Raw genomic sequence first — 23,332 nt, 5'->3', positions numbered from 1 at the left:
CACTGAGTTTTGTGAAAAACATATTGTTTCTCATTTTAAAAACTCAATGATATTTTAAAAAAATGTTTAAAACATTTTATCTTACACCGGATCATTTTTTTTTTGTTTTTTTGCTTTAATTAAATAAAATTTTTAAATAGTTTTTTTTTTTTTTTTAGATTATAACTTTTAATATTTACAAGAAACAAACACTTTTCCTTTTCTTTATAATTGACATCAAAAAGGAAAAGTGTGTTTTGTTTATTTTTTTTTTGTTTTTGTAATACATTTTTGTTTTTTGTTTAGACAATCTAAAATTAATTCTCTATCCACTAATTTGATTCTTAACATTATTTATCTTTTTGTTCCTATCTTAAAACTCACAATGATTAATTTTTTTTTGTTCTTAAAAATAAGTTGTTTTTTTTTTTTGTTTGTTTTGTTTTGAGAAAATACATTTCAATTTATATATACACATACATTTATATAATTTGTGTGTTTACAACAACGATTGTTCATTAATTTCTTTTCATATTTTTTTTTTTTAATTTTTTTTAGTTAGTGTTTTTGTTTAATTTTTTTTTATACATATTTTTAATTTTTTTTTTTCGTTTCTTGTACAATGTAAAATTGATGATGGCTCTCTTTTTTTGTTATAGATTTATTTTTTTTTTTGTAAATATATAGAATATAGATTTTTGTTTATATGAATTTGTTGGTTTATTTTAGTTAGTTTAAAAAAATAAAACACAGAGAAGAGATGTTACCATGATGATTATGGGGGGGAAAAAATATAAGAAATGCATATTTTGAAATAAAGTTTTGAGATAGATATATTTATGTATATATGAAACAGGAAAAGTGGTGGTGGTAGTGGTGTGGTCAATCGATGGTGTGAGTTTGTGGTGTGAAAAGTGGTTTTGTTGCGAACATTTTTTGTTTATTTATATAAAGATTTTTCTTTTTTTTTCTTTTGTTTAGCACATTATATATCACTATACAATATATATATATTTATCATATATAATAGAAAAAAATAATAACAAATCATATATATTTTAAATGAAAAAAAAAAAAAAGAAAAGAAAAAAAAACAACTCACTACTACTTAGATTTATATAGATTACAAAATGTAAAATTGGTAAAGATTTATAAAGCGTTGCCATTGGTGGTTCCTGTTACAATAGCGGTCGATGTCGTCAGTGATGTAGGCGGAACAACAACAGATGACAATGACGATAAGGTGGGTTGATTTGAATTACTATTATTATTTGTATTATTATTGGAAACAGCCACAACCATTGGCTTCATTGAACCGAGGTATTGGGTGCCAATTAATGGTAGGCTGCTGCTTTGTCCACCACCCACTGAGAGATTTATCTAAAAGAATGCGAGAACTTTTCATATTTAATTAATTAAATCCGTATTAAATGATGAGTTTTTATTTTTATATTTAAATTTATTTTAAATTTAATAATAACACTGTGCAACAAAAAAAAAACTTAATTTAAAAACACCTTTCTCGAGACCTAGTTCGTTTATTGTATAGCCTATTGAACATAGGTAAATAACATATTTTGTTTTTTTTTTCAAAATAGTTCCAAAAACTGGATTTAGGGTAACGAAAAAAAAACGATTATTAGGGCCTTTCACAATTGACAAAATTTCTTGCCTCTTCAATTTCCAACCGATCATAATTTTTGTATTTAGACTTTTTTTTCAACAAGTTCTCGACTTTGAGATCGTTTTTAAGCATGTACTTCAACTAGACAATGTCATTTTTAATTTTTATATTTTAAAATTTTATTTATTTTCAAATACCATGAGGACGTATTCGTACATGTAAAATAAACCTCGAGTTCATAAAAGCATTAAATTCTAACTAGTTTAGTACTCGTTCTTAGAAACAAAGACCAATAGTTCTAAAAAGTCGGATACATTTCTTAACAGACAGTATTGGAATAAATAGAAGTTATATTTTGCAGGACAGTTGCAGGTTTGTTTTTATAAACACGAGGAAGCATTTAAAAAGAAAAAAATTGTTACTCTCATACAACATGGCAACAAAATTACTTTCGCAGCAAGGACGAATGATCAGAAGAGTATATATTTTTGCTGAAAGGATGTTTTTTTGAGAGGTTGAGATGTGTGTGAGAAAGTTATCATAAAAGCTGACATACATTTTGTTTATTCCTTAAATTTAGTGAAATAGTTCGTATGCTAAAAATTAAGAATCTAATATCGAATTCCTTTGAACAAAAAAAATCGAATAAAAATCGATCTCAATGCGTTTTACGTGTCGTCAAAAATGTTTCGAGCTTTGTTTGACAGAAGAAAAAATCGATTTTGATTCGATTTTTAAAAAAAGAAATTCGACATAAGAGCCTGCAAAATTATCTTGAGTTAAAGGGTGTTTTTTTAATGATGAAATTCAGAATATGAACAAAAAAAAATGATACCGCAATAAAAACTTATAAAAATGTTTCATAACCAAGAAAGCAGTCTATAAAAATATTTTAGGTGAAAGGGTGTTTTTTTTTTTAAATAAGGAATATTCGATAAGTAAAAACAAAGGTATAAATGTTACGTTACGAACTTTACTAAAGGCTGTTTATTTTTTTATTGAAAAAAAGAGAAATTATGGGCCTCCCTAATGAAATATGGTGATAACGTTAGATTTGGTTAAGAAAGCAAGAATAAAGAGACTTAAAAAAAAATTATTGATGAAAGGGTATTTTTTTTTCAAGGAGGAAGTAGAATCTGTAATAAGTTCAAATAAGCCTGAGAAATTTAGTGGTAGTATTATATACAGGAAATTTCGGAATTTTTATACTGAATTGAAATCATCGTTTATTGAACAAAGTCACTATTTAAAGGCGAAATTCTTTTCGATTGGCCAGGCTACATGTCCTGAAACTAATACTAAAAAAAAAATTGAGTTCGATGAAATTGACGATATTTGAAAAGTAATATCTTGAAGAACCAGAACTATGTCCTTGGAGATGATTATTAAAAATATAATAAACTTCAAAGGTGTCACTAAACAATGATTTCAACATCAGAACTTCTATGGGTTAAGCATAACTCAAGTGGGCAGGTTTATTTTCACATTTCCGCATGTTCTGAGTACAAGTTTATAAGGAGCGGTTAAGTCGAGCTCTCGTTTTTGGGGTTAACGAGATTAGATAAGATAATTGCCCAATATATAGAAGTAATATTTCTAGTTGTGAATCAACAACAAACCTTGGATATGTATGATATGAACCAAATTTTTACTGTACTAGCAAACGAAAATTGTGCTCTCTAGGCCCACGAGAGGAGAAAGATCACTCAATCAAGAAAGCAATTTACGACATTCTCAAAAAAGGTGAAGCTCTTTCTACAATTTACTAAAAGTAAAGCTTAAATTTACATATGTAAAATCTAGCATATACTTAATTCCCTACACAATTTAACTATTTATTTTTTTTTATAAATACATACCTTTCCGGCCATCTGAGGTGTAGTGGCAATCAATTGAGCAAAGTTATTATTTTGCTGTGCTTGGGAAACACCAATTGATGAAAGTCCATTAGCTGATTGAAGAACTTGTGTGTTCAAAACATGAACACCACCACGTGTTGAATTTGTATCATTTACAGCTCCTTAAATAAAAATAATTACACAATTAGAAAAAAAAAAAAAACACATTAATTAAACAAAATACTAACCTTTAATTGAAATTCCATTATTCATTATAGACAACTTTCCATTACCTCTATACAATGAGGCTGTAGCATTTGTTGCGGTGGGAAGGATATTGAGTTCGGCACCTCCAGGCAATCGGCCAACTTCACCGGCCGACACATAGGTCGAGGTATTACCGTTCGATATAGTATTTGTTGCACCACCACCGGCACTAACAGCACTCATCAATAACTTGTGTAACTGAGCACCTCCTCCGGAATTCGGTGGCGATAACGACTGACCAAGAAGACTACCACTGCATCTGGATTGATTAGACGATGGTCCAGAACTCAATTCGATTGTTGCCAAGCTATTTGCTCCAACTAATCGAAGACTACCACCATTCTGAGATGAGCTCAGAAATGGACTGACAACCAAACTGCCACCTCCAACAACTTGAGATAGTTGCAAAGGTGTAGCAGCAAGGCCCAATTTATTATCCTTATCCATTTGACCCAATGCCAAACCATTGAAGACCTTAAAAACCTTTGCTGGTTGTTCACCTTCATCTAGGAGTTGTTGTTGTTGTTGTTGGTGCTGATAGTGATGTTGATTGTTATTAAAGTAACTATCAATGTTATTGTTGTGGCCATCGCTAGATGATGGAGTTTTTCGAGTAAGACCGTTTCTTCCATTAGATTCTTTGCCATGGCTGACTGATGTTGTAATAGTCGCTGCTGATGGCAAGGACGATGATGAAAAAAAGGAAGGAAAAGTAGTAGCTGAGCTGGATGATACAACGGCTACATTCATGTTAAGTGGCATACCGGAGGCAGTAGCGTTATAGACGCTATTTGACGACGACGACGAAATACCTCCATTATTTTCACTGTGTGTTATATTTATAACGGGAGATGAAACAAATGTATTACCATTGGCCGAGACATTGGTCACAGTACCAAACTTGACACAACTCGTCGTTGGAATGTTTGGAACAATTTTAACGCCACCAATTGGCGGTGATGATGAATGAATTGAGGACGATGAAGATACACCACTGGATGAGGACGGCGATGGTGAGGGCGTCGATGGAGTCGGCGAACCTCGAGTCATTGATGTGGCCGATATGTTTTTAGCCGTTAAAGATAACGGCATTGTTACCGATGTTGCTGATGAGGAACAACCACCATTTGCATTATTAATAGTAGATATATTGGTTACCACTAATGATGATGAAGTTGCAGATGTAGACTGAGATAATGGCGATGATGATTTCATCAATATAATCGGTGATATCGGTGAACTATTATTACTAGAAGAAGAGGCGGAGAAGGAGGACGTTGTTGTTGTTGATTGTGATATCACAGGTGACAATGCAGTTGGCATTGAAGTTTGCATCTGCGAAAGTTGAGAAGCAGAGAAAGAGAGAGAGAGAGAGTAGAGACTTTTGAGCTCGATTGTGTCGTCTCGTTAAAGAGACACTGCCCAAAGGTAACTTACTCCTGCGCCTAGTGGTGAGGACATTGTATTGCCGCCACTGCCACTCGATAAAGAGCTTGATGAGCTATACAACATACTACCTCGTCCAGATGACAGAGAGATCGAATCATTGAGGCCTTCAGTAACTGAAAATAGAAAAAATTTTGTTTTAATTTAAGAATGTTTTAAAATGGGCAGAGGATAATAAAGAAATAAAATTCACTCAACGATCTGTTGATATTTATATTCACATACTTGTAATCATGCATATTCTAATTTGGCGCCCAATGCGAACCCTATCATCAGATTTACATCAATATCTCAGAATGTATGGTAAACATTTATTTTTTAATTCAAAAGTAATTTAAAACCACAACCACTTCATATTAGTGTGAAATTGTAAATTCCAATTTGGACCATATCCTCCTACCCCTCGAGAAATGATTGAATTTTTATTCAAATTTCTAAACTGATTTCGAAAAACTAGTTCAAGTATGGAATTCAAATATTCAAATTTAGAAATAAATAATACAAGAACATATATATTTTATTATTGCCAAGGATAAGAGGTGTCGGCACATCGCATTTGAACATTTTCGAAATAAACATGCTAAATCGAAATATTTTCATCTGAAATAAATCAATGTTTTTCTAATAAAATTGTCTCTGTTGATTTAATTAGATTTGATTTTAGAGAAACGAAACCAAGATTATTTTAAATTCTATGAATTCTATGAAAGTAAGCTAGCATTTTTATTTATATTTCGAACGTGCTGTGTGATGTATTCCTAGAAATACTACTCAATTATATAACATGGAGGCGGTACATGTTCATGTTGCGTAAAGTTTTTATTTATTCTGTAAAGTTTCAGACTCAATTTTATTTGAAAACGAATTCATGATTTGCTGTCACAAAAAAAAAAAAAAACCCGATACTTCACACAAAATAAAAAGAGATGACAAAATGAATGTGGGATGAAAAATTTATGTAATTCATATTTCGACACACGTGCATATTCAGGAAAGCTAATTTCAATATATTCAAACGTTTTTACTTTCATATTAAAACTTTTACTACCTGCTTGTTAACTGGCATGTAGGTTTGAAAGCCAGTTGAGAAAAAGAAGGAATATGACTTGTAAAAGCTTCTATCAAATCAAACAAAAAAGAAACGAAAATTTGAATCTGTAAGCATTTTTGCTTTTGAATGGCTTTCAAGGGGGCTTGCAAGTGGCTTGTGCCACCTACGTCATATCAAATACAGATATGAATTTCAAAGATAATACATTTAGGCTACTTGCGTGCCAGAACTTGCATGTGTGGCGATAAGATAAGTATCAAAAATCAATTTTTTTCGGGATATTAGGTGAACAATACGTAAAACTTGAATAATTTATTTGTTTTAATGGATCTAATGTGAAGTTTTGAAAGAAACCAGAATCCTTCCTGTAGAAGTTACACCACCATGACTTTTGTTTTAGAACTGAGGGACTTAGTCTTTAGTACATTCAAAGGGACAATCGAGCATGGCGACCCCTACAAAGCTGCGGCTTGAAGACAAAGTCTTAATAATGGCATTGTATGTATACATACATTATGTATAATCTAGGATATTCTGATGAAAAGCAATAAGCTTCGCTACACAGGTTTAAATCACTATGCATTCCATAATCCCATTATTTAGAAATTTCCGCATGCGAAATTATGAATTTTGATATATGTAGCGTAGTAGGTGTCGCCATGCTCGATTGTCTTTATCAGAGTACTATAGATTTTATAAACAATAATAGGATTTAAGATAAGTCACCTGGAATTAATTCGAAATATATGTTTAGTGTCCCTTACCCTTTTGGATGTAAGATGAATCTGATTCATACTCAGAAATTCAACGCGTTAAACGATTTCGTTGACAGTGTAACCCTAACATTATGATGTTACTGAGGTCATTCAAGTGTTAAATTACAAACAGTTTTGAGGCTGAAGCTCATAAAACCAAGACGATATAACTACTATAACTATTTTTCAGAATGTAAATGTGAATCCCTTAAAAAATGTTTTATATTTAAAGAAAATAGTACGCATACGCCATAGTGAACATACTTTATTTTTGATTAATAACACTTTACATGAGTTTACCTTGCAAATTGTTAGTTGTTCTTATTTATAAATGAGAGTTAGATCATATTTTAATAGGTTCGGAAGCAAAAATTAAAGTAAAGTTAAAATTAAGTTTTAAAGTAATGATAACATTTTCGTATAAGTTCTTTGAACTTAAAACACCAGATGAGTCTGAGTATAGTGTCTTTTATTTATTAGCGAGTGTTTATTGTTATATAAAAAAACAAATAACACGTCTTGTTCTTCTTTGAGGAAAGATGTCTTTAGAACTACTGTTTTTATTTATTTTAGGTTATTTTTGGACAAAAATATTAATTTAAAAAATTTATAAAACTAAAAATGAAAGAACACTTACCTCGTTCGATCGGAATGCTGCCAAGTTCAATGTCAGAAATAATACTGGAAAAATCAATATTTTCAACTTTTGGGCCAAGTTCACGCTTAAGATTAACAATTTTCTTTTGTGCATTGATTTTTTCTTTTGCCAAAAGTTCAACTTGCTGTTCAAGTTCTTGTTCTTTTATTTTGAGTGCCTATTAAGAAAAACAAAATAAGTAGATCAACTTAAAAAGAAATTGTAATTGCAACTAAAACTTACCATAACATGTTTAAGAGCAGCTCCAAGGATTGATAGATTTGATGTTTTCTTTCGTTCCTCGTCTTTAAGTTGTAATTGGCTTTTTAACTGTTCAAAACATTCTTTAAGTTGAGCTCTGCGATGTTTTTCCAGTTTATTATGGACTTCTCGAGTGCCCGCTCTGGAAGTACATGAGGAACTGATTTTGGATTTTTTTTATTTAATAATGTTGTTTTGTATTGATTTTTTTTTTATGTTTTTGTTACACAAACTACTATTTCCTCGTTTTATATCTCTTAAAACATGCAATTTCAAGTCAGATAAAACAAATAAATAAGTTAATAAATGCGAATAATTCAAACTTGTTATGTATGTAGTTTGAAAATTAACTGTTTCTTAAAGAGAAAAAAAATTCTAAGAAATACTTCAAAATTTTGGCTCCCTACCTAGTCTTTGTTAAGAGAAAATGATCATCACAGAATACATTTATCCATAGTTAGCTCAAAGTAAATGAATAAAACTTTTCTAATTTGCACTATGGAGCAATTAGTAAAAAACAAAAATGTATAAAAATAAGACTTTTGAATAAAAAAAAATTACGTATACGTCATAGTGACCAGTTTTATTTTCTTTAAAAACACTTTATTTGCGCTAGCTTTGATATTTTTGCTATCCAGTTTCATTTATTGGTATTTTGGGGATTCGGAAATTAAAATGCAATAAGAATGTGGTCTGCAAAATATTGTCGGTTGGTTGAAGTGCATTTTGTTTTACAATAAAAAAAAAAAATCATTTTCTTGATGTGCAAAATAAAACATCAAACAGAGTTTTTAATGAACTCTCTTCGGATATACCTGATACCTATGGATCGGTCTTAGAAAAATAAGTACAAGAATGGACATTATAAGAATAAATGCGGTATCTCTGCTTCATTTTGTTCTACGGATTTATTAAGTTATACATAATTAGGTGTCTTTATTTGGTCTTGTCTTGCTTTAAAATTGTACAGATTTCACATTTTTGTCCAAAAAGAACCCAAACAGAGCTATTCTCCAGCATTTGTATCAGGATGGAAATTTTTTTTTGACATACGTCAAAGTGACATTTATTTATATTAACTAGCCTAAAAATTATTAGGTCTGTTTGGATACTGCCTTAAACAGAAATATTTCTACTTTTGTCAAAAGTAATGTACAAAACTACACAATTCCAGAGTACCTAAACAGGAATTGTGTTAAAAATTAGAAATATTTGTTTTAGGCAGTAACCAAAAGAGCTATTATGGTGCGAACGTACTAAATTCTAAAAGGCATGTTCACACGAGTATTAAAAAAGCAATCAAAATACAAAAATGTCTCAATGGAATGCTATAAGATAAGTCATAGCAATAAATTTAAATTTTAAGAAAAAAAAGTACGTATACACCATAGTGACCGATTTTTTTTTACCCATTTACCCATTATTTTTTTTCATCACCATAAAATGAAATATATGCAAATTTTGTTTCAATAAAAATTGATATATTGAAAAAAAGAAAAACAAAAAAAAAAAAACATATATACATATATGATTTTTTTAATAAAATTATCACTCACCCATTGCTATTGGAACTTATCGTTCTTCGCCTGCTGCCACCACCAATCGAACCACCATGTAGTTGATGTACTCCACTAGATGTTGGCGCCGATGATGCAACACACGACATCGACGACGACGACGACTGGTGTTCCAAATGTCCACCGGAAACCAATAAACTTCCTCCTCTAGGTGGTGATCCGTTCATCATACTAACACCATTCATTGGGACACCACCAGTAGACGTTGTTGTTGATGTAGACGACAAATTTATGCTTCCGACATTCGAATTAATACTGCCACCACTCAAATAGCCAGACGATGATAAATTCAAACTGGACTGTGATGAATCTTCAGCTGCTGCGGCCAAAACTTGATGAATATGATGGTTATGCAAGATGGCGGGTGTGTTGTTATTGATATTACTGGTGTTGTTGTTGATGTTGTTGCTACTACTATTATTGGTGTTGTTGGTGGTTACAAATCCATTGCTTCCAACCAAACTGTTGGCTGTAATTTTATTGGAAGAAAGTGAGTAACTACGAATTCTTGATGATTCAATAAACTTTCTATTTGACATTGGCGGTGGGGTTAAGGGAATGCATTTCTTGCGAAACACCGAACAAGAACTATTTGGTGAAGCAGTTCCACCAGCTGCAACAGCTGACGCTACCCCCATTGGTGGTGAATTTCTTAAATTTGAATTAGTATTATAATTTGTTGTTGTTGTTGGTATTGGTATGGTGGTGTGGGGAATTATTACATTATTATTATTGGCACTAAATGTATTTGCTGCAGTACGAGTATTGCTGACATTAATGACAATCGGTTGGGTTGTTGCTGCTGCAGCAGCTGCAGACAATGCTGCCAAATTAACACCACCATTTAAAAATGTCGTCGCCGGCAGCGTACTGGTATTACTAATTTTACTATTATTACCATGATTCGTGGTGGTGGTGAATATGGGATTTTTATTTTTATCAACAACGGTTATTGTTGTATTATTGTTGTTGTTATTTGAGAACAAAGAAGTTAGCATTTCAGTTTTTGGTGAACAATTCAAATTGTTATTGGAAAATGATTGCTGTTCTTGTGATTGTTGTTGTAATCCTTGTTGTTGATGCAGTTGTTGTTGTTGTTGGTGTTTGTTTGTTGTGATAGTGGTAGATGGTGTTGGTGTTTTAATCATTATAAAGGAGGAAGGGGATGAGTGACCATTGGAGTATGGCTCCTCTGCAAAAAAAAAATAAAAGGAAAAAATAATAAGACTATGGTCAAATATGAAAGGAAACAAAACAAAAAAAAAACATTTAAATACAAAATACCCAAAACAACACAACAATCAAAAAAGCAGAATTAAGACAAGAAAAATGCGAAGGCAACTTGACATGGGTATGCGCATAGCAGTATAGGAAAGGAAAACATTTATTTTTATTCAAAGATGTTTTGAAGGTTATCTGAGTGGTAAATTGATGGCATGGTTTTGTTGCATATATAAAAACACATCGGAAACAAGAAACCAGTTCAACAGCACAAACAAAGAAAAAATCAACAAAATTGAACCATTGTCATTGTCTAAAGATTCGTCATCCATTGACATGTGGCCTGGGGAATAAAATGGCTTTTGCGTATGTTTTTTTTATGACTTAACTGTTGTAGACTGCAAAGTCAAGATAATAATAAAAAATTTATGAAAACTGGAAACATTATGACGTGTTTTTAAACCAAAAAAAAAAAAGCCAAACTTAAATGATAATTTTGGTTCGATTCCAATTAAACTATGATGACCCAACAACAACCTGTTTTTGGCGGAAAAATAATTTGCAGATTAAATGAGATTTTTTTTGTGCGTGAGGAATACACAATTTAATTTGCCTTGAATAAACAACAAAATAAGAAAGAAAAACAGAAGTAGATAATTGTTTTTTTTTTTAATAATTAACATCTTAAGGCAAATTAACAAGTTTAAATAGGTAACAAAGCGATTGGGGTCACTGTGCTGGCTAAGCCAAAAAAGTCTTTTTTTTTTTAATTTATAACAAGGTTGAAGTACATACAAAATTATTTTAGTTGCAGGAACTAACTTCGGTAAGAAGTCACGAAAACAACCTTAAATGTTGTTGCGCATCAGTTACTTCAACAAATAGGAAAAATTTTATCGGAAAATGAGAAAAGAAAACCAAAACCTTGAAAAATTCAACAGTTTAAGAAGTTGGTAACACTTCATATTTTCATAAATATGACGCAGCAGGTCGCTCAATTTTGACATAAGCTCGTGCGAGATACTGTCTATTATAAGTTGAGTTCTTTTGGACTCCAGCATCTACTGCAAAGTACTCCTTAGTACTTCTGATCTCTGATTCTGACATTCAAAGAAGAAGAATTCAATAGTAAAAAAGGTGTTGAATATAATCAGAAGTACTCAACAGTAGATACTGGTACTGGAGCCCAAAGGAACACAGCTATATTTTGGCTTTTTGAGTAACAGTGCTCTTGTGTCAGATAAAGTACCAAAAACCGAAATCTATTACATTTAATTACACAAACATACTTTTAAAAAAGTTTTTCTTTAATTCACATTTCGGTTATTAATCATTTTATTAAGTGAAATTTAAAGTTTTCTACCATCCCCCTTGCATCCATGTTGTTTTCATTAAATTCTGAGAAATTTTCACATGCCGTGCGGTTCAGAGCGCACGGTTTTTATGCTGAACGATGTTTGAACGAACGTTAAATGAAATCACGGTTATTGTCACCTATAGTGGGAAGTGGGCTCAAGAAAATTCTAATAGTAAATGTACTAGATCACGAATCGTGATCCTGATGAAAAGCAATATCTCTGAACGAGATTTCGTAATCTAGTACCCGAAATTCTTGATTATCGTTTGGTGTTAAAAGGCCATTATTCCGAAGAAATGATTGGCAAGAAATGATACTCAATAATTTATTTTGAAGCACAACAATAACCGCGTTCCATTGAAGATAGTAGAATATAATGAGTAGATAATTAGTAGATCTAGTACTACAATCAACACATGATCTTCTGCAAGAGGAAATAGGATACGAGTGTGCAATTGTTGTACTAGATTTTTGCTCATGAGGTGTCTACCACCTCCAAATGAACGCAGCCAATACATTCAGCTTTGTTCATATGTTTGATTTGTTTAAATTTCGTTCATGCATTTGGTTCTGTTTGACTCCAAAATATTCGTGAGCCTATCTATACTATTTTGCGAATACGAAAATTTTTATTTTTGGAAAATCTCCAAATTACTTTTTCACTTAATTGCGAGCAAACTGAAAACCAGTTTGGCGGAAAATGAAAACTGTATTCGGTAGAAACTCCTTACAGTCCAACGCCTTTTTCCCTAATAGATAGGGTCATAATTATAATGACGGTTTATTCTTATAGGGTTATATTGGCGATGAACACAATAAAAATTATTGATCCCTGAAGACTCTATTGAAAAAGTAAAACGCTATAAACTTAATATAAGAAAAAAAGAAAGTCAACTACGTTTTAGTTAAAAGATGAACATTTATCCATACATATGTACACTTCCTACACACATTTTTATAGTGCACGTATACAAAAGAATAAATATAACGCCTTTTCTCTATTACCACACTTTTGTTGTTTTTATGAATACAAAAAAAAATATACGAAACAAATGGCCGGCCATGATGATATTATAATGAATAACGGCATTCGTTAATCTGTCATTTCTTTACTTCAATAATATCAATATCATTATTATGAATCACGTTTTTTTTTTGTTTTATTGTTTTTCTTTCTTTCCTTTTCACAATGACAAGTTTGTAACAACTTAAAAAAACATGGCTGCATGCACACTATATAAAATTATGCAATATCACCAGACTCAGCTGTATACCTATATAGCAGTCGATTCGAGTAGAGTCGGGCGCGATGGGATGGAAGATGATGTTAATTAGATTGTAAAAACAAACTCCCACACTTATCTACTTTTTTTTTTGAATAAATTATCATCAACATCCGTTATTTTTCGACAGATTTTATACGGGGAATAACAAAACTACGCCCAACCAAAATACTTGTATACATTTCTCTATGTACACACGTAGACACTCTATACTAACTTCTTTATATTGTCATGTTACCGGAAAGGCAACTAAATTTTATATTATTCGTGTAATTATTTTCAATTATTGATATATAATATTTATATTTATATAAACTGAGATGTTAATTACAAAAAAAATTAATAATACGAACTGTATAATTTTACACTATTTTTGCTATTTAAATGGCAATCAATTTTACTCAGCAAAAAAAGTGTACAATATCACACAGTACATGTGCCTACCACCAAACTATAGAATTATAGGAAAAGTTGAGGAAATTTTGTGAATCAAAACACAAAGATGCCATACTGGCGATAGTGGTGTTGGTAGTGTTTTCTTTTATTTAAGTTCTAATCATGCGCACTTTGGAAAATCACGAGTAAATATTTAATTAAAATAGACTCTCAATAGCGTTTATAGTAAACATGAATAAATAAAAAAAAAGAAACAAAAATAAAGAAGAAAAGCTCGCATTTTGCGAGCACGTTGAACGCGCACACCACTTTTTGATGTACCTACCGGCAAAAGCAAATGATTATAGATTAGGTAAATAATGTTTAAAATAATATTAAGTAGTTTCATTAAAAGTGTTATTAGTGAACACGCATACATCAATAGATGTTAGAAGATGAAGCCTTTCAGAATTTATTTCAATTTATTTTTACAGAAAGTGTTCGTTTTCTTTGTTTTAACAATAGTTTTATTTTCAAATCAAACATACCCTTTTGTGCTGAACACACTTATTCCATATGTCATTTTCGTAAATATGAACTCATCTAACAAAAGGTATGTTTTGTTTGTACATTGCAAAGTACATCTTTTCCAAAGAAAAAGGAGTTGTGGAATGCTCCAAGCTCTAATGGAAGTCACCTAAATAAACTAAATTGGGATTCCATCTTACTAATAATTTTATGTGTTTAGTAATTTTTTTGAAAATGTAATTCTTTATCATCAGAGATCAGAGCAAACATTTACTTCTTGACATTATGGTACATGTACATTTTACCCAACTGCTACATGTGCTTTATTATTGTATGAAACTGCTAAATTTTAAAACACATACAATAAGCATTCATATTCAACTTCCCCATTAACCCATTTTTGAAGTTATACTTCTTTTCCGGCGTTTGAATTGAATGGTGAAAAATTACTTATTGACAAGAATGTCAAAAGGATTAACTAGTGATCTTAGCACCATCTAGTGATCTAGTTGCCATAAATGTAAAACAGTTTTGTTTGTTTTACTGTGAACCTACTAAGTGAATTTCTGTGGTTGAGAATTAATTATAACTTCAAGCGCGTGTATGTACATGTGTAACAGATACTTCTTTTTTTGTTTCTAGTTATCGACAAGTGTTTATATGTATTTAGTATGAAACTATTAAAACAAAGTATAAACACATGTAAAAATTAAAATTGTTTGAAAACCATCTCACTTTCAAATTCATGTATTTCAAAATGACTTTCATACGACGGTGTTCACACTCGGTCGATTAATTTTGACATTTCTGTGTTGCTTTCTTACTTGCAACACAGGTGAGAAACCCAAAAATTTTAACCGAAAATGGTAAATGTCAACCCCGACTAATTGATTTCAGTCCGAAACTAGAAAAAAAACTGACGATTGGGTAATATTAACAGAATGATTAAGGAAGCCATAACATAATAAAACAAGGTTCCAAGCGTCATCGAACGTCAAAAACGCAAGTGTGGACCGGTCCTAAGTCATAGCCTATTATTATTCTCAAGGTCCAAGGCCTTTACCAGGACTAATTGATTTCAGTCCGAAACTAGAAAAAAAACTGACGAATGGGAAATATTAACAGATTGATAAAGTAAGCCATAACATAATAAAACAAGGTTCCAAGCGTCATCGAACGTCAAAAACGCAAGTGTGGACCGGGCCTAAGTCATAGTCTATTAATATTCTCAAGGTCCAAGGCCTTCAGTCTAGACTTGTTCACGTTCGCTTTGGCGGTTTAAAGCTGGCAAATTGCTGGTATTTAAATGTAAGTCAAGTCGAGACTGGTAGTTCTCAGCTAAGAAACTGGAATTTGAGAGCCGAGACCACTAAATGTTTGAAAATGCTCGTTCTTGATTTAGTTGAGTAATATACATATTTGTTTTTCTAAAGAGCAAAGCAGATTTGTAATCCAATATTCTTAAATAATCACGAAAAAGCCATTTTTAGACAACTGCGTCACAGCGTTACATTGTAGGATATTGAAACTGTCAGCCCAATATCGATTAGAAAGCTATGTATGTATGTGCAGTTGTCAGTAGAAAATTCGTTACTATTTATTGGAATATATTGTAACTTAATATTTAATTTCATTCTCATACTTAGGTAAAAATAAATGCAAACATGCACATGCCACATTTAAATAAAAGAAAAAGAATGTTTCTATATATTTTTACATATCAAACCACCCACTTGTTAAGAAAAATAATGATGAAAGCTGTAATATTCAATTGAAAATAAGCTTTTTTTAGTATTGCACTTTTTGAAAATACCTATACATACTCATAGATATTCGTAAATACAAAACTTTAACTAGCTTTCTCTCTGACTCTCTCTCATTTTCGTGTTTATTTTCTAAAACGTCATTCATTTCCCACGTGAATCATGTTCATTTGCGTCAGCTCAAAGCGCACACACATACACACTCTCACAATTTAACGATTGTAAGATTTTGAAAAAAAAAAAAAAAACAGAAAAGAAAAAAAAATACCATGTGCCCAGGATTGTACTCATACAATGTAATCAGAGCATTGGTCGAAAATTATTTACACTGAATTTGTTTGCTAAGCAAAAAACATGTGTTTTCAACGTTGTCGTTGTCTCTTTTAATATGTACATATACACCTAGTTTATATTATATAGGTTGCTTGTGCGGTTGCCCTCAAATAAACATGAACATTGTTATTACAAAATAGTGCAACCTGCCCCTCTTGTACTGGATGGAACAAAGAAGAGAGAGATGTTGTTTTTATTAGGAGGTGGTGGGTTGGGTGAGCTTAAGTGTGAAGAAGAACTGGGGAACCATATTTTTATTACTGGAGCTATATATATGCTTTTGTGAAGTAGACAAAGCTAAAATATGTAGTTGAGTGCTTACGTAAAGAAAAATAATAGATAATGATGTTTAGAAGAAAAAAATAGAAAAAAAGAAAAGTCCAGTCAAGCTGTCTGTGTATACTTTGTTGCTGAACACGTGGACCTGTAGAAAATGTTTATTAAATCTGAACCAATGAGTATCAATTGAACGAAATGATATCTGTCACTTCAATTGTTGCTGTGAGTAATGGAACTGTCAGAAGAAATGAAATAAAAAAAAATCGATGACAGCTAATTTTTATGTGAACACGTCTAAATTTTGACAGAAGACAAAGTCAAACAGATCTTAAATAATGTCATTTTCCATTTGCCAGTTTAGGTTGCCCCTAAGCACTTTTTTAACCTTAAGATTCTTAGTTTTATATTTAAAAGACTTCATTAGTTTTAGTACGCTTGCACCGAAACATAATCAAGTTTTTATGTGAACACGTCTAAATTTTGTGTAATGACCAGTTGTACAAATATTTAAATAAAAGTTACTGGCACAGCAATTTCAATCTTCTGAAATCAACGGTATATTTGAGGTTAAACTCTGGTTCATTGTCCATGTTACATTAAAATTTTCCATTAAAATGTTTGAACCAGAGTTTAACCACATCAACTCCTTCAAAATCGGTGACTTCAACCAAGACTAACTTTGACCGATAAGCTGTGGTTCAACTCTGGTTGAAGCATGTACTTGCCTATTTTAGAATATAGGAATAATGAACTGGAGCAAAACCTTAGCTTTAAAGACGATTTCATAAGATAAACACGGGCGAACAGGTTTTAAGCCTTTACAAGAATTTAATCGCTCTCAATCTCAACCTCAGTAACAGTCGCAAAGTTACTATGAGAGAGATATAGAAAAATCCAAATGAAAATGACAGGTAAGTTAAAAAAGTTACCATGAGATTTATAAAAAAAATCTGACAAAGTCAAAAGTTACAGCCATTACTTTAATGAAACTGACAGAAACAAAATTGCAAAATTTGCAAAAGAAACATAATTTACTCAATTTTGTTATTTCCTTACAATGAGGTAAATAAATGACAGATTCATCAAAGTAAAGAATTTGACATTTATGAATAATTGATAAAAACCCTTTCAATTAAATTATTTGAATAAGAATTGTACATTTAAATTTTTTATTTTGTGTCCAAGTTTATTCTCTTAAATCGCTGGTAGTGTGGTACTAGTCTTAATAAATTTGTTATTTATTTTAATCAATTAAAAAATACCACACAATATGAAATATGTACCTCGTATGCAGCACCTACTCAAATTAATATTAAAATCTATTTATAGTTTGTTTTTATAACAACCTACATACAAAATGAATTAAATATGCATTTTTGTACAAACACACGTGCCTCATATATCTGACAGATCGAGTAATAACATGCGCGCGCATTTAACCTGCTACTTAAAGAAATGATTTATACAAAAAATAATCACAAATAAAATAAGCATCTTAATTGCATACTCTAATTTTAAATTTTATTATTTATCATGCATTTTATGAAAAGTTTTGAAATAAGATTGGATTTTGTAAGAACAAAATTCAGGTTGAGAATGAAATGTCATTAATTCAATCTTCATGTAGAACAAATTAGTATTTTCTTTAGTTGAAATCAAGTAAAAATAGATCAGAATTAGAACCAATGAAAACATAGTCTTAGTGGGGCATTTTGTACTAACCGTTAATATTTATATTATTTTTTCAGAATTGGGTGATTTCAATAATATGAACCGGTCTAAAATGACATTAAGGCATGTCCGAATTATTTTGACACAAAAAACCTTTGCTGTAAACATTGATTAGAGCCACAAGCAATAGTTCTGTTCGTTCACTTTTTTAAAAATCTGTAAAAGCCTATTGAGATTGAGACTTATTTATGTAATTTTAAAACTTGGGAATTGATTCCGAAAAACTATTTTTCCTTTTGAAATTTATTCTCTATGTTGGTGATAAAGTGATCTAATCAGTGCATGATTTAGAGGAGCAGTATCTGTGCTCAAGCATGATATGAGGCTTCTGCAAATTCACTAGTTTAAGGGAACTGTTCGTTTTCTTAATAATTTTACAAAAAAAAAAAGTTTTAATGCACTTTTCAGTAAAAATGAGGAAAGGATTTTTTTTAATTACAAAACTGTTGCAATTACCCCTTAAATAATGACGTATCCATTTCTTTTTTGGCGGCGGTGCTAAAACTGCTGTATCCATTTTTATCTCATCTTCACACTCTTCATTCGATGCCATAGGCGTCAATGTACGCTTACGGCCTTCAGTTTTAGCCGAGAAATAACTTTTACTATAATTATGTTGAACTGGCAGCAACGTTCGAACAACCTGATGGTCGTGTTCATTTTTACCCCCATCATCATAACTAGCACCTCCACCTGTATGTGGAAAGATTTCATTTGCACTAAATAACCGATTCGAACTCATTAGAGATGTATTTAAACGCAGAAAAATATCTGCCAACAAGTCCATTGGCACTGCTGCTGCTGCGGCGGCGGCGGCAGTACCAATTGATGTGGTTGTTACTGGAACAACAGGCATCACTACTTGTTGTGATGATGATGATGCGTCTACTGTCAATGGCCGTGATTCAATTCGTGGCCATACAACTTTTGTTGGCAATGAAGACGATGAAGTTTGTACTGATGATGCTGGTAGTGTTGCCGACAACGATGCCGACGGTAATAATCCACCGTCAGCCATTATTTCACGGATTGCAATTTTCGATCGCGGTTTCTTTGTTAAGTTGTTGTTTTGCATTTTATAACGCTCTGCTCTACAATCAAAGAAGATTCAAAACAAAACAAGTCAAACCACACAACAATACAGAGGGAATATGTTAAAAACAACACGTCTAAGCAAAAGGTCAGAAAAATGGTGGCGCTGCGGGCGGCGGCGGTAGCAGCGCAGCGGCGGCGGTAGTAGCGCAGCGGCCAGGCGAACAAAAGAGCAAAGAAGGAAGAAACACACTTTATCAAAGGTAAAGGTATAAATATAAACATCAACCAACAACGACGACGACACAATTGAAAGCACACAATTCTCCGACAACTAAACACGGAACCGATCCGATCCCTACTCGTTCGCTTGTACGATGCGAATGATTGCACCTAGAGCATTCCACCTTCAACAATGCACCATTGTGATGTGAATAGCAGCAAAATAATCGACCGTCCGTCTGTTCGTCTTCGCTTTCGCCCGCCGCCGCCACCAACGTCAACGTCATCGGTGCACGACAATAATAATAAAGAAAAACTATACGGAATTTGCGAATGGCAATACAAAAGAAGAAAACTTGTACGAGTGTACAAAATGCCAGTCAAAATTAAAATGCTCCTTTCTGCTACGCTCACCACCTCCTTCACAGCTTAGCTCTGTGTGTGACAAGTCGATTATTGTTTAAATTTACATAAAAGAGTGGCAAGATATAGAAATGAGAAGAAACAAAAAAACAACAACATCATATAGAGAGGGACGACAAGCTTAATTCAGTTGTAAGAGGAGATGTATAAAAAAAAGCATTTCTTTCGCGAAATAATCTCATCTTGACTTGACTGACAGACATGAATGAGGTGGTTAGCGGAAACGGACGTAAGTGGAATCTAATTTCTACAAGTTTACTTCCATACAGGGTGTTTGATATAATTCACATATAGTTTAGCTTATGAGAACGCTTTGCAAATTGTTTGTTTTCAACGCATTTCATAAAGAATGAAACCAAGAAAGAGAAAACAAAAAGAAAAGCACGTTATTTTAACAAAGGAAAAGAAACAAAGGATTTGACACAACCACGTGACATGGTTAGGAGAAAAGTGCTTGCCTACCTCTGTCAAAGAAATTATATAGCTTAGCTATGTACATAAAGTGAGGTATATTTTTGTATTAAAGGGGGAGAAAAATGGCGCCCAACGTTGGATAAAGGATTTTTTTTGCTTCACTACGAGGTACATACATACATACGTAATAATTATTCATGTCATGATTATTCAACGTGATTTTTAAAAAATGTTCATTAATTTTTTTGTTTTACAAGTTTACATAATTGAATTATAACATTTTCTTTTATTTTAAGTTTTTGAATTTATTACTTTTCCTGGTTGTGCGCGATAGTTGTAATTTGTTAAGCATCTATGTAACTTTGTAGACTTCAAAATGATACTAACTAGCCCCGCAGCCACACGTCCAAGTTTTGCCCAGCAAACAGTCTTAAACTCACGCAATCTTGCTTCTCAATTTGCATGCTTATTTTTCCAAGTAGAGAAGCAGGTATTATGACAGTTCCTATCAAATCAAACAAATTCTTTCGAGAGTTTGAGCCTGCAGGCATGCTTGGATAGATGCAAATTTGCATTTAAAGAAGTTTTTTTTACATGCAAGTTTGCCTGCATGTTCGCTACCTGCATGCAAGTTTGTTTTCAAACAGCTGTCAAAACTTAGATTTGTCAAACATATCGTTGCTTCAGAAGCAAAGTGTCATATATGTCAAAATTTAGCAATTATGAGTTAGGTATACAGAAAAAATCACAAACTTTGATTTAACAAAAATGAGCGACGATATTGCGAATTTCTTGTAAATAGGTGTAATTCAAGTTGTATGATTGTAACGTTTAAAGTTGCAGATATTCGCAGTTCGGGAACACGGCGTTTTTCTGTCATTTTGAAAGCTAGTGCAACGTGATGATATACGAAAAAAAAGTGAAAGCGCTATTTTGAAGCTGCCATCAAGAGCTTTCAAACTATGTCGAAATTTTTTGACAGGTTACAGGTGTCATCGTCTTTTTGGCATTTAGACAGGAAACAGAACTTATTGCTTAAATTGAAATATGTAATTTCCTCACCTTTTTAAAATTCCTGTCAATTGAAATTTCATTTTCAAGCGAACTTATATCCAATTATGTGATTCTTTTGTAGAAGCTATATAATATTGCTTTTGACAGCTGTCACTATCAACATAATTTTTAATTTAAAAAGCAAGAAGCAACCACCAGATGCCATTTACTTATCGTGAAACCTTTATCTTTGTCAAATAAACATACAAAAGTACTTCAATCCTAACCCTTTTTATATCATTCTAAACAAATATTTACATTCTGTATGTACCGTTATTTTGAAACCATTTCGGTTAAGCTATTCATATGCCTAAACAACTCCCAGGAGAACAGTTTTGTTTTTCATCTAAGTAATTGATATATTGATATCGCGATAACCTACATCTTCTGAGGTCGAAAAATATGTTATAAACGTGAAAGCTCATTGAACCTGCTTTGTAGTAGATACTTGCTGAAACATCACAAATAAATCATACAAGAGAAAACCGCAACTTCAAATGTATATCTACTGCGTGTGTCTGCTATAATACCTACGTAAGACCGCGTACCGCAACGCGTCGGTAGTTTCCTAATGATTATTAAGGTGACAGCGACCCACCACCACAAAAGTAACAAATGCGATAAGCAAAATACCTACTAGACGAAAAATACTCATTGGTTTGATTTATTTTTTTTTTATTTCATCAGCATTAGCAGCCCACCACATACCATGTGGGGAATACTGCAACACAAAATAAAAAAAAAAAAAAATAGCATAAAACAAAACAGACCGAATAACATAAAAATGTCACACTTGAGAGAGTTCATTGACATTTACGGTGTTTGCTTCTTTGCTAGTTTTTTTTTATGTTAAGTGTTGTTTTCTGTTTGCGTTTTGCTGTTATAAGACCGCGTGTTAAGTGTGAGTGTGAGTATTGGTTGTAGTGCGTATATTGCGGCTACATGAATTTGCCGCCTCTATTTTTTTTTGTTTGATTCTTTTCTCTTGACAAATGGCAATTCACACAAATAATCTTTCGGTCTGGTCGCTGCGATCGATCAATACAAAAATAGTGTGGAATCCAATAACACATGGTCTGATAAAGGGAAACGTCAATAAGTAAGTTTTATTTACGATATAAAAACATACAAGAAGGTATGGTGAGGGAAAATTAGTGTTTCATTAAATAAATTTGAACTAGTGATGCAAAACAAACAGAACTAATGCAAGCGCTTTGAAAATTTGTCAGTTCTTCCTTTTTTCTTTGATATTATTTGCCCATCTGTTATTGGTTCCTTTCATTCAGATTTTGACTACATTAAATGCTTTTCTTTCTCTTTATCAAACCTTTTGGGCCATCATTCATGACAGGATTTTAATTTGAGCGTGAAACCAAAATTTCGATTTTAAGATGGGATGATAAGGTCAGCGAGTAAATGAACACGTCTTTTGGAGGAGTCATGCACATCTCCTTTTCTTTTGCATGAGAAGATGGGAATTGCATCGATTTCCTAGAATGTGCTTTTCATTGAAAATCGTTGCCACAGTACTCATAAGTAGTCTACTTTGTACTTTAAAGGGAACGCGCCTAATGAATCATCTGTTCAAACAGGAATAATGCTTGACAGATAAGGCGTGTTCAGGTGTGCAATTCTGGAACCTTTTACACCAAATCTGTAGCTGTTGTTAGATCTGTTCTATACAAAAAATTTTTACAAAGACTGAATAAAAGCAGAACCATAAGTCAAAGTACCTAATGTCATATTTTATCAAAGTCGCAAGATGACATTTAATTCCTAATTGCATTTACTGGTCATTATTATTACGTAATTTAATAAATTTTAATTAAATAATTTGAAGAATGACATATTTATCAATGTGCTCCCTAAACACAGAAATATCT

General features: G+C 32.1%; 1 protein-coding gene across 11 annotated transcripts in view; it reads right to left on the bottom strand.

Annotated features, from left to right (window-relative positions):
- Positions 1-234: 234 nt before the first annotated feature.
- The window catches only part of LOC129911921 (uncharacterized), a 79,432-nt gene continuing 56,334 nt past the window's right edge, over positions 235-23,332 (bottom strand). For 5 of the 11 annotated variants that reach the window (XM_055989933.1, XM_055989935.1, XM_055989937.1 and 2 more), the window contains 7 exons: positions 9,415-10,627; positions 7,841-8,018; positions 7,598-7,775; positions 5,146-5,270; positions 3,690-5,043; positions 3,463-3,623; positions 235-1,359 (listed from right to left, as the gene is read on the bottom strand). In XM_055989933.1, the coding sequence (XP_055845908.1) occupies positions 1,129-1,359; positions 3,463-3,623; positions 3,690-5,043; positions 5,146-5,270; positions 7,598-7,775; positions 7,841-8,018; positions 9,415-10,627 (3,440 nt within the window). In that variant the 3' untranslated portion in view covers positions 235-1,128. Of the gene's footprint in view, positions 1,377-3,462; positions 3,624-3,689; positions 5,044-5,145; positions 5,271-7,597; positions 7,776-7,840; positions 8,019-9,414; positions 10,628-13,287; positions 13,472-13,513; positions 13,539-18,761; positions 21,161-23,332 lie in introns of those variants that run through there. The other 6 variants (XM_055989931.1, XM_055989932.1, XM_055989939.1 and 3 more) reach the window with 6 other exon arrangements.

This window comes from Episyrphus balteatus, chromosome 2 (assembly GCF_945859705.1).
Source record: "Episyrphus balteatus chromosome 2, idEpiBalt1.1, whole genome shotgun sequence".
NCBI lineage: Eukaryota > Metazoa > Arthropoda > Insecta > Diptera > Syrphidae > Episyrphus > Episyrphus balteatus.
The sequence above is the reverse complement of the archived record's forward strand: the minus strand, read 5'-3'. Positions and strand labels throughout refer to the sequence as shown.